General features: G+C 41.5%; 1 protein-coding gene across 4 annotated transcripts in view; it reads left to right on the top strand.

Annotated features, from left to right (window-relative positions):
* The window catches only part of LOC135248996 (potassium voltage-gated channel subfamily H member 5), a 76,265-nt gene that overhangs the window by 52,803 nt on the left and 10,982 nt on the right, over positions 1-12,480 (top strand). For all 4 annotated transcript variants that reach the window (XM_064324180.1, XM_064324178.1, XM_064324198.1 and 1 more), the window contains one exon: positions 3,171-3,367. In XM_064324180.1, the coding sequence (XP_064180250.1) occupies positions 3,171-3,367 (197 nt within the window). The remainder of the gene's footprint in view (positions 1-3,170; positions 3,368-12,480) is intronic.

Genomic DNA, 12,480 nt, shown 5'->3' with positions numbered 1-12,480 from the left:
ATCTTCATTATCACCTCTGCAAGAGAAGCAGAGAGGAGAGGGCCTAGCAGCTGGGTCCCCTTTTGGAAAAATGACATCCTCAGAGCTGTGAAAGAACTTGTTTCATCTTAAAGTGACACATATGTTACTGATAGGCATTTTGAAATAATATTATAACAACAGACATTTTCAGAGGTCAGTGGGCCGATTTTGGAAAGAGGGCCATAATTCAATGGCCCACATTTTTAGGATATTTCATTTCCACTAAATATTTGCCAGTTTTGTAAATATATCCTGATGACGATGATGCCATATTTACATGCATTCTACTCCTTACAGATTCTAAGTAAATCTGGCCCTTTGATGACTATTTCATATGCTGTCATCAGATTGTAATTCTTATTGTTACTTGCAATCCTGATCATTTCTATGCCCTCTTGATAAAAATTTCATAATTTCTCATCCTTACAAGAGACAGACATTCAGAAATCTGTTTTACAAATTATATTTTGGCAGGGAATTATTTAACCTCACATTATGAGTCATTGTGTAATAATGTAACCCACTGGACACCATATCCACTGCAAGATGGCACAATATTATGTCGTTTCCTGAGTTAACCCCCCTCCAATTCTCGCACACTGGTCTACCAGTGCTGCACCACACTATACATGCAATTTCGAGCCTTCATCCTCTGTCTTCTGACAAGGAGAAGTCACAGTAATGAGTCCTCCCACCGAGGGATAAACCCCCATCCCTGATTCCAGGAGCAGTGACAGGGCCACTGCCAGTGTGAAGCTGCAGGTTAATACACAGAGACCCCATTCTAGGAAAGAGATTTGACCCTGTGTAGCCATATAATGAGTGCCTCTGCATGCTTGTCTGTATGTGGATGTGCAGGTATGTTTTATGTGTGTGTACAGGTGTGTAGACACAAAGATACATGTTTCACGGAGAGCCCTTCTGATGACAAACAAGCCTGACCTCATATAAAACGTCCTAGACCTAGATTGATTCAAGTCTAATTAAGTCAAATTGGCTTAAAGAGAATTTTGATGTAGTAACAGTATTGAATTATGTCAGGCCTCCTCAGATCAGTTTTTAAAGGGAAGGTCAGCTTCTCTTCTGCAAATCTATTTGCATGTCTCCAGCTGTTTAACCCCTGCAGTTTTAATCGTTTAATAAATATGTCATTGCAGCACAGAGCCAGGTCATGATGGTAATTTGAGTACAAAAACAGCAGGACTGCCCAATAGCTGTTTTATTCACTTCAAAATAAAATAGAGAACAACAAAAAGAAAATATCCCAATACAGGTTCATGGAAAAATAAAGAACATTCTCTATGCAAGGTTGCTGGAGAGCCAAACCCCACACAAGTTTAGTGTAGGTCTGTCCCTGGAGGCACAGCAGACACCTCCTTTATAAACAGGCCCGACAAAGCCAACCAACAACATCTTGGCTGATTACCAGTCAGTAATATGTCAATAATTATTTTAATGTAATAATGAAGGAGAAGGCCAAACCCGCCATCGCAGAAATTACAGAAAGTCTCTTTAATGCGAGGTGGTGCCGGTTTCCAGTAATTTGGAATGGCTCTTCTTTGATTGATTTTCTGTCAGGTGCCAGAAAAACAGCTTCCAACTTTAGAATATGGCCATTTTGCATTTGTATGTATGTGCTGTACTAAATTTAAATGAATTTATAGGGGAGAAGTAGGCTGTTATAGTGCTAAATTGCATTTGATTAGATAGCGCTGTTGATTTCATCTCTCACCAATTTCCCTTCAGCAGGAACAGCCACCTAACTCCCTTCACCTGTGTATAATTATGGCTGCCACCAGAGAGAATGACAGGTTCAGTAAAATGAGGATGATTTGAGCCAATTAGCCTGCAGCATTTCCCGGTATTTCCAGCCTCCGAACCAGCAGAGCTGTTCAATTATCTCCAGCGGCTGATGGGAGAAACGCCGGAGGGTAGCTGTCCCTGCTTCTACCGCGCGGTCAGCAGACGGCACCAGCCAGTCCACCCTCCAGGAGCTGTCAGTTACTGCGTCAGCATATTCCGCTGCCTCCATCTTAGAAGACCGACTGGCGTGTAACTCAGCGCCCTGACGCTCTGGCCATGCCCATCCACCTGCCAGCTTTCAAAGCTGTCCATCCAAATTTCTTTTTTTTTAGATTCATTTGATTAATGTGCCCTACATAGAAGTTGGTCCCTTTCTCCTCTTAGATCCAGAGGAGGACTCATTTCAGCGGAAGCTGAGTTGATACCATGAGCCTGGGGTAGGACTGGGGCTTGGCCGGTGATTTGTAGTCCGCAGACACGCGGAGCCTCCACAGTGAGCGATGGGGGCTTTACAGAGTTGAATGAGTTCCATAACGCCTGCCTGAGAACTATAGACGCAAGACTTATATCTCTCTCCTCAACGTTATTAGGTTCATTTTTTTTCTCCTCAGTCACTATAAACCACTTTCATGCAGCCGTGAGCCGAGCTTATTTGTTGCCTCGCTGCTAAATCAATCTGATCACAGTTTCCCAATGGAACTTTGATTGCAACGAGATTCCGTGGTTATAAAGAACAATTTGTTAACACTGAGCACATGGAGTGTTCTTGACATTTCAAGTGGCCGAAACATTGCGAATGTGCCTGTGTGCACTATTTTGTCCGCAATGAATAACTCGCCCATTTCCCTGTAATTGCTTATTTATAAGTGAGATGTACAGAATGGTTCTTATGTCACAGTATATGAATGTAACACTTGATAATGTTGCTGGTTGCTTCGTTGTTAACCTAGCATTGATACATTGTTACACTTTTCAAATTCCCTGAAGAGGACTGCGTTAACCTTGTGTTAACTGTGTGAATTTTGTGGCTCTGTTACATTACATTTTGCCATTTATCTGACACTTTTATCCAGATCAACTTAGATTTACAAATATAATCCATTTATACAGCTGGAGCTGAAGCCATTCGGGTTAAGTACCTTTTCCAAGGGTATAGTTGCAGTGCCCCAAGTCGGAGTTGAGCCTGCAACCTTTGAATTACAGGTACTGTTCCCTAACCAATACTACACTGCCTCCCAACACTGGACGGCATGAATATGCCAACTCAGTGCTGCTGTCATAAAGATTATGAGGATGTTGATATGGAAAATTCTTCACTAAAGAAAGAAAATCCTTCTCCCTCTCAGGTAAAGGGGATGTGTTTGGGGACGTCTTCTGGAAGGAGACCACCTTGGCCCATGCGTGCGCCAATGTCCGGGCGCTCACCTACTGCGACCTACATGTCATCAGGAGGGAGGCACTGCTGAAGGTGCTGGAGTTCTACACCGCCTTCGCCAACTCCTTCTCGCGCAACCTCATCCTCACCTGCAACCTGCGCAAACGGGTACGCTCACAGTCCGTTCTGTCCTGTCCTGCCCCTACCGTTACTCCCTCAGACAGACCCGAGGGTCACGTTCCTCTGTTTTTTGATAGACGTGTCTGTGTTGCTGGACTGGCTTTTCATTGGTTTTATGAGGGTGTGAATTGCACCACGTTGAGATATGAGAGGGAATTATTAAGAATGAAAACTTATTGTAGGCTGTTGCATCATTGTAGCCTTTGGCATCAGTTTTGTTATTTTACCTCAATTAGTCTGTCGTGTAGGCTATGTACTAATGACAGGATCCTCGCGCTCAATGCTTGCAGTTGGATTTTGGGATTTGCTTTAAAGATTTTCTTTGATCCAGCAACCTTATGCTAATTTTTTTTATCATTTCCTAATGGTAATTTCCAAAAGCAATGTTGATGACTGTTACCCTTGAAGGTGCACAGTCCAATGACAAGACAAATCTTTTGTCAAGCCAGTAAATTGAGATTAGGTGGATGGTCAATTTTGTTTGAATCCTAAGCCTCGCTTTAATAATATTAGTCACAAATTGAGAATAATAAATTGTCACACATATCAGCTAGATTACGAAGAGCATTTAGGTCAGAATGGCATGCAGTAATTTGGTTTTCCTGTCATTTTGGCTCTAACTGATGCTAAACTTTATAATCCTTTCCCATATTTGCTGTAGTTTAGCTATGATCAGGTCTTTTGCTGCCTCTTCAAAATCTTTTTTTTCTGAAAGACCGAAAGTAGTCACAGATGGGAATTTAATAGACGAGTATATCTTCTGCTGATGTTGTGATTTGTTTGAATTGTTTATCTTTTCGAAATGTGTGCTGTCATAGCCAGGCAGCTGTACTTCAAGGCATGATTTATAAGACTAGCCCAACTGCTCCCCCAGTCTGCATTTCACAGTATGCAATGAACCAGCCACGGAATTACAGCTGTTTTAAACCGGCCTGTTCTCATGCATAAAATGAATAATTAATTCATACACACATGCACATGGATGTACACAAGTTTTCTTAGCTTTCCACACGTGAACACGCACACCCACACACATACTCACGTGTCTACTCAATCAAATTCAAATGTCAATCATTCAATCATACGTGTGCGCTGAGAGCAAGCCATGGGGGATTGGCTGGCCAACAGGGATCGCAATGAGAAATGAGCACAGCTATACTTGCTAAATAAATCCCTCCCATCTATCCCTTAGGCAATGCAAAGCCAATTGTGCACCGCCCCTCCAGGGTTGCCGGCTGCAATCGACACTAGCACTGGCCGGATTTCATCCGATACCGTCGCGCTCACTCATGCACTGCAAGTGGAGCTTTTACCAAGTGAGCTACCAAGCAGCCCACAGGAGAGATTTTTTGGCAAAGTCTGGATATCCTCCTGTGCTTGAATAAGAACTGTTTCCACTGGGGTCTCCGTCGCCCCTGTTTACCACACAGAGACTAATCAAATCTCCTTTCAGAATCTGTCTTGCGAGGCTGCATTTCCTTTTTTCTAACAGGAAATATTGGTAATGAGGGTGGTGGCTTTAAAGCAGCGTAGAGTGTCTGAGAACACAAATCTGAAACAGAAGATGGTATTTAGAACTGGCGGAACTTTGACTGGGGACTGACTCAGTGGACTGCAGTCTCCCACTCCTGCTGTCTGAAGCATCACATCAGGGATGCTTTGGTTCACAGTAACATATCGAAATTCTATACTTCACTTCCTACGGCAAAACATCTGAAAGCAGGGTCAGAACATCAATCAATGTATTCCAGTTTTTACTTGTTTTTCTTGATGTGTTTGGAATGCCAGACTGAAAGTTCTCGTCTTCCACAATCACGCAGACACGTTGCAATGCGTGACGATCAAGGTAACTTTTCAAGAGCGCTGAAATGAAGATTTTTCCCTTTTGTAATTCATAATAATGACTCATGACAAACTATTCTCTGTGTCAGATAATGGTTTAATGCCAGCTGCGCTCAAATGGAAAAGTAGGCTACTGTAGACATTAATGACTAAAGAGCTTTGGCTTGCCTGTAGATTTTCTTTCATGAGAGTGATGGTCCCTAAGAGTAGGCTTTTTGTAGTGTCCTTCAATTCCCATCAATCTGTGATGTGATCACAGTGGGAGCATTCAAGTACCTTATCAGTGAGTAGATTTCCTCCCCATTCACTCCTGACACAGGACAGCCCATGGCTGTGATGGAAACATTTTATCCAGGATGACATCAAATATATTCCTCCTTTGATTAAAATTGAACAACTTTCAGTTCAGTGAATGGAGGGAAGAGGAGTTAGAGGTTCATGCAAACTCTCAAGACTGGTATTTATTAATTTAACTCAGGGTCCTTAAGATGTTGAAACTAGGTCCAAGTGTTTTTATGTGCCAAATCTTTGCTATGTCAGTAACACTTTAGGTTAGGATACAGTTATTACTGCTTAAGAAAACATTTCTAAGTGTATTATACCTTCTTAAAACAGTTTCTTGGTGCTTATTCCATTTCTTTATTTTTTCCCCTTTTCACTATTTATATTGTATAAACACACAGTATTATTAAATATGAGTAAATTTAATATTTTGACAGAGCATTAAAATATGCAGTATTGCTGTTATATACTGTCACCTCAATTTTTGTATCCTCTAACTTTCTGTGGAGCAATGGACCATACTATTTAAAGGTAACCCATTTCAGGACTGCTTCAAAATTATTTTAAGCACTTACGTGAACATCCAAAGACTTTCTCAAGAGTGACAGATTGCCACGTTGCTTCTTTTTTTTTTTTTACTGTGATGACTGCCAGGATGTGCCTTCGGACAGCAGTTATTAATGGAAAAATAGGTTTCTGCTGCTGTGGGCTTTATGAATTAACCCATGAGTCTGTGCTGTGGGTCCATCTGACTCCTGCACACACTGAATGGGGTCTAATGACTTCAGCTGCTCCTGTTTCTCTCTATTCAGTGCAGACTGGCTCCCAGTCAGCCCCAAGACCCATCCGGGCACAAGGCCTTCCATTGGTCACCCTCGCCCTTGCCTCCCTGCTGCCTTTGGTTAAATGCGCCGTATTTTCAAATGGCCCAGTGCCATTTTCCAATGCCCCTCTGACCTTGAAGTGGTTCACTGCTTGAAAGAATGGAGCTTTCAAGGCTCAACAAACACCACTAAAAGGCAATTTCGCCTTGAGGCACCAACCTGGACTCTGTCCTGCCTTATTATTCTATAGGAATTGCTGTCTGTTGTAGAGAGGGTAGAGAAAGCTCACAGGTTCCTGGTAGTAGAAATCCCCAGAGAGAGGACGTGTCTCTGTGCCTGCAGTGGTTTTTTTTTTTTTGCTATGTTTGTGAAAGTACTTTTTTTAAATGTAGACTTTAGAAGTCATGATGTCCAGCTTCCCACGGGGGGAGGAAATGGTGAGATTACATGTTACTCTCAGCTGACTGCTTCTCATGTGGATTTCCTGTGATGAGCACAGAGGAGTGATTGCAGACACTGTACCCCTTTGGGGCTTGGCTGCGTGACCTCAGGTTCAAGACAAGCTCAGCCGAGAAAAAGAAAAGATACACGTGGCAGAGCAGTGTCCGGTGGGTAATGAGTAGAAATTAATGCACATTCCTCATTTTCTGTGTCTGAAGTGCTGGTGTGTGGGTGCTTTAGCTCCCATTTTCTGCAGTAACGCTTTCAATCACAAGGGTGCGCTTTCCAAGCTAGCTACAATGGGTGAATACGAAAATAACCAGGTGAACCCTTCATTGGCACATAATGCATGTGTATAACTGAAAGCATCTGCTTCAGCACTTTGGCATATTTTTTGGCTTTTGTGGTTCTTCCCCCAGTAGAAATGTCCATCATTATTATCCTGAAAACAGCTTGTGAAAGTTGTGAAATGGAAAAGTTCACCTGCCTGATAAGCATATCACCATGAAGCTTTTAACCTCTTGATCTGACTGAAAAGATGAGCACCTCCTTTTCTGCTGTCATAACTGAAGACAAGCATACAGCATCGTTGCTGAGTCACCAAACGGATGTGTAGGGAGTAGTCGTTTGGAAAGCAGATGCACATTTTAGGCTTTCCCTGACTGATGAGTCTGTTTGCGCTTAATCCCTTCACTCATGTTTAAACCCCTAGTGCATTCATGATGGATTTAATGAAGTGAGTTACCATGGTATGCACTCAAATGCAAATGGACAGTGCCAAGGGGATAATCAGATATTCCAAAAGTATTTCCATCAGTGCCATTGACAAAGGCATGTTGTGTTTTTTTTATGGTCTATGTGTCTTTTACTGTCTTTTCCCACAGAGCTGCATGCCTGCAGGGAGAATGCCAGTGGAATAAACTCTAGGGCCAAAGCTGCACACACGATGCACCAGAAGGCTCATACATTAATAATGTGTCTTAGGATGAAAGTGAGAGTGAGTTAGAAGGAAAGACAATAAAAGAGCGGCAGACTTGGAGAAGGTGATAGGAGCTTTGGAAAGCTATAGAAAGTGAGCGTGACAGACAACAACAGCCATGTTCACCAATGTTTCAGTGCTTAGCTTGGCTCTTGACCCGCTGACATTGTACCATCCGAATGGACAATGAAAATGTTATTATTCCACCATCATATATCATTTTCAGACAAGAGCAAAGTGCTTTGCTCAGCACCTTACAGATAAGAGCCAGGGGACAATTCAGATCTAAAGTGGTGAGCAGATCTGTGTGGAGTGCCAGATGGATACGCCCAGTATGACTGAATTATCTTCAGTGTACAGAGCTTGTTGATGTGATATACACTGCCCAGCCACAAACAGTACCTAACAGGAGCTACTTAACCCCTATATGGTTACAATGCCATTTACAATAGAATACACTATTGTGCACTACACTACAATATAGGCTATAATTTATAGGCAATTATGTTCATATGACAGACAGAATGTTGAATATCCTCTATTGCTGGTGAACTTGAAACCTTTTTTAAAGCATTACAGAGTTTGATTTATGAGGATTTTATCATCCAGGACTGGTACTTGATTATCCTCTTGTCAGTGGCAGCCATCACCAAGATGGCCAACACACTGAGAAAAATATCCTCATCATGGGGACCTTGTTACCCTTAGTACTAGTACTTTCTGAGAGTTTAAAATGTGAAAGCTCATCCAAGAGCATTTCACAAGAGCACTGACCTTCCACAATTTTCTGTTAGATTTTAAGTTTTTCTTAAAAAGATGAATCATTTTTCTGGGTTTATGTGTTTGGAAATCATGATTGTTCACATTCTTGTCCAGATGGGGCCATGATGCAACCATTGAATTGTCATATGGTGCACATACCTGGGTTTTTTTTTTTTGTCACTCTATTTTGCACCACATAATCCCTCATAGCCCATGATGGTCTCTGTGACCTCCAAACCATAGACCTGGATTTATCTACATTTGTCCTGAACATTGAGTTTAAAGTTTGTTTTTATTTTTATTTTTTCTGATAAGTTTAATTATCACCAATCAATGATCACCAATTCCATCAATGGAAAAAAATATTTGTCTTGAAAACGTTTTATCTAAAAGTCAAAATTAAGCACAAAGGTTTATTGAATCCATGCTGGAACTCTTTGAAAAAACAAAACATTTAATTTAGTTTTATTGCTCCTTTATTTTTTAATGATATTCATTGAGTCTTATCAACAGTTCAATTGCCTTTCTGAATAGCAATACAGCACTAGCATCTTTCAATTCAGTTCAATCAGCCATTTCATCTGGTTGTTGAGAGCAAACACTGTGAAAAACTGGATTATGGATTACGAAATTGATCCAAAACATTTTTCATTCTGTCTCTCTTTAATTGTACATTTGCCTTGAATTCAATTACGGTATTTTGTGCAAACTGAATCACGGACCCTGATCAAGAACGATACAGGCTGCAGAAGATGCTACGCCGTAATGTGTAGATTATTTTCGGTCCTTCTTTGACTGCAATCGGTTTTCTGACCTCAGCAGTCATTTAGATAAAAGCATTCACATGAGGAGAAGGGTTAGTCCCCCAAAAAGAGAGCAGAGGCCCGACAGCAATCTGCTGATTGGCCACATTCGGGAGGAAGTGCTGACTGGCGTCTGGCGTGGGGGGATGGGGGGTGGGAGTGGGGGGGGGGGCTGGTCACAACGCCGTAGCGAAGCGGCCACCCTCTCTGGCAGGCCACCAGCCACTGCCCCGCCCTGCCATGACTGGTTAAGCGGGATACTAAATTACTGCCAGGTCTCATTAAACCCCCGGCAGAGAGAGCCTGAGTTTATGATTCATCCTACAGGGGTTCCCTTCTCCGCCAGTCCCTGCTGCGATCGGCTTTAAGCGACAGAGTTGAACCTTAGCTCAAAACCAAAATGCCATGCCTAGGAATAGACCTGCCGAAAGCAACGCATTCCAAAAGGACCGGCACAGATAGCTACGGGACTCACGGCGGGCTGAGGAGTACACTCTCTCTGAATGCACATCAGGGTGTAAGTGGCTGCAACCCCTGATGTAAATATGCCTCGGTGTGCGTTAGCCGTGCGACAGCACGCGACGGCTTCCTCTGAGGCCCACGCAAGCGCTCTGACCATGACATGGCTGCGGTGTTGGGCGTACTGATGGTCAGCAATCCTGCTTGCATTCCTGCTCGTTTACTTTGACATTGTGTGTTGGTCCTCCTCCAAGAGAGGATCACAGTCAAGTTCCTCCAAGCTCATACGGTCAACATAGTGGAACAATTATAAGATTGCCTGCTTACACTGTCTGGGGTGAGAGTGGCGACAGAGGATTATATGTGGAGCACGTTAATTGTATTAACGAGCTGGTGTACCTTATAAAATGGCCGCTGAGTGTAGTTTTTTTATGTTTCATAGATTATTCCGGTGTTATTACCTTAATATGCTTGCTCACTGTCCTCACAGTGTCCTTCTGTGTGCAAATGAACAATGTTAATGATGTTCATCCAACCGAGGATATCGAATATTACACTTATGACAATGACAGCATTCATGTGCAGGAGGAATTTTCCAAACCTGCAGAGTCTGAATGTGTTTAGTGCTTGCATGCATGCAGTGCTTAATTTCCTTTTAATTTGCACTAAGAAGCAGAAAGCCACTCAGGATTCATTTAATGTGACTACATGCAGTCTCATTCCCTGGGAGATAGCCGTCTTATTAACTGACAGAAGAAAGTCATTCGGGATTAATTCAATGTGACTACATACACTTTCATTCTCAGGGAGCTGTCTTATTAACTCATAGAATGGTATTATCTTTGGTTTTGTTCATATATCAATCATCAGGCAGTTTCAAAATATGTTTATTCTCTGACATTACCACAAAAAAATAAAGATAACTGCTGGAAATGTGAGGCTTGTGTTACAAGTATGACGTAATGTACAGTATGTCAAACACATTTCAAATGCTAGCACCTCCATTCTGTAGTTTTTGCCACTAACTTTTTTAAAAGTTATTTGTTTTCGCACATGAACTCTGTTTGCCAGTTACATGTGAAATCAATATCAATCAGCTCCAAATGCAAATGAAAAAAAATTTGAGACTGAAAATATGTATGCAATATAAATGAATAGTGGCCAGAGAGAATTCTGTCTTGAATTTTCAAAACAATAAAATGTACCAATGCTATGTCAGTAGTGGGACATACATGTGAGGAAATGTGCCTGATTAAGTTTTGTTTTGTCAAGTTACTGATTTTATGCTTGATTACTGATTTTACGGTCTTCCCTCCTCATCTACTTGATATGAAATTATTATGGTCAGTCTATGAGAAGAACATCTTCACACTGTCTCCCTATGATAATTAACCATTTGAATCCAGCAAGCAGGTCCATAAATATCATGCACTATGTACAGTAGAGGATAGTATACAGTCTAACAAAAGGGGAAGAACAAACTGCTATATGATACATATAGCTCAGCGATATAGCTCAGGTGGTGACCGATTGTCTGGCAGTCGGAGGGTTGCCGGTTCAAACCCCGCCCTGGGCATGTCGAAGTGTCCTTGAGCAAGACACCTAACCCCTAACCTCTAACTGCTCTGGCGAATGAGAGGCATCAATTGTAAAGCGCTTTGGATAAAAGCGCTATATAAATGCAGTCCATTTACCATTTACCAAATAGCAAAGCCCTTGAAATTTGCTCTGTTCAGTGCAAGCATATTCATTAAGCATGCACTTACAGGCACATTTTACTGAGACTTCCTTGAATTCTTCCTTTCTCTTAATACATCAGTAAAATTTTATGTTTATGTGCTTATTATGTAAGCCCAGTAGGGATCAACTGTACTCTATCAAAGTAAAATGCAACAGGTAATTTAACTAAACGTTTTTTTTTTTTTTTAAATTTCCTTATTTTATTCCTAATTTCCTTTGATATATCATAGTCTGCACAGCTGACAGGTTTGTGACCACTTGATTTCTAAGACCCTTCCGTGCAACGGAACAAAGAATATTTAGCAAGAATTAAAAGAGAAATGATCATAAATCATTTCAGTGTTTCATTTTTCTCAAGACTTGTGCACCCAAGGAGTTTCGGGCTGATGTGTGCACTGCTATAAATCTAACGGCTTGTGAGTATTTAAACGTGCTGAGTTTGCAGTGCTCTGTAGTCGTGCTGCCTGTAATTAAATTAATTTCCCACCTGCTCAAGGAAAAAAAAAGTCGCTCTTTGTGAGTCAATTATCATATAATGAAGAGGGAACGAGCGTCTACACATGGACTGGGTACCAACAGCCTCCGAAACCCTTCACCAACCTTTGGTGTCTTAAACAGAATGGAAACAATGGGTATTGTTTTCGATAGTTCAGTCTGTCTGATTACTTGAGAACTTTGTTGTATGAAACTCATAATAATTTTAAGTTTAGGCCTGGATCTCACTCTGTAAAGCTGCTTTGTGACAATGCCTTTCATAAAAAACACTATACAAATAAACTGGAATTGAATAGTTTCCAGTGATTTTCCACTACTGTCCTCATCACTGGCTCACATGTTGGCATTATTCTGCTGTTGTGTCCTTCTGTACTCTCCAGATAGTCTGGCTTCTTGTCTTCAAATGATTTTTTTTTTAATGTAATTGGCCCAATTAATTCTTTGACTGGGTACTGTCAAAAGAAACTTACATAT

The sequence above is a fragment of the Anguilla rostrata genome, chromosome 1 (assembly GCF_018555375.3).
Source record: "Anguilla rostrata isolate EN2019 chromosome 1, ASM1855537v3, whole genome shotgun sequence".
Taxonomy (NCBI): domain Eukaryota; kingdom Metazoa; phylum Chordata; class Actinopteri; order Anguilliformes; family Anguillidae; genus Anguilla; species Anguilla rostrata.
This window is presented reverse-complemented; position numbering and strand designations above follow the sequence as displayed.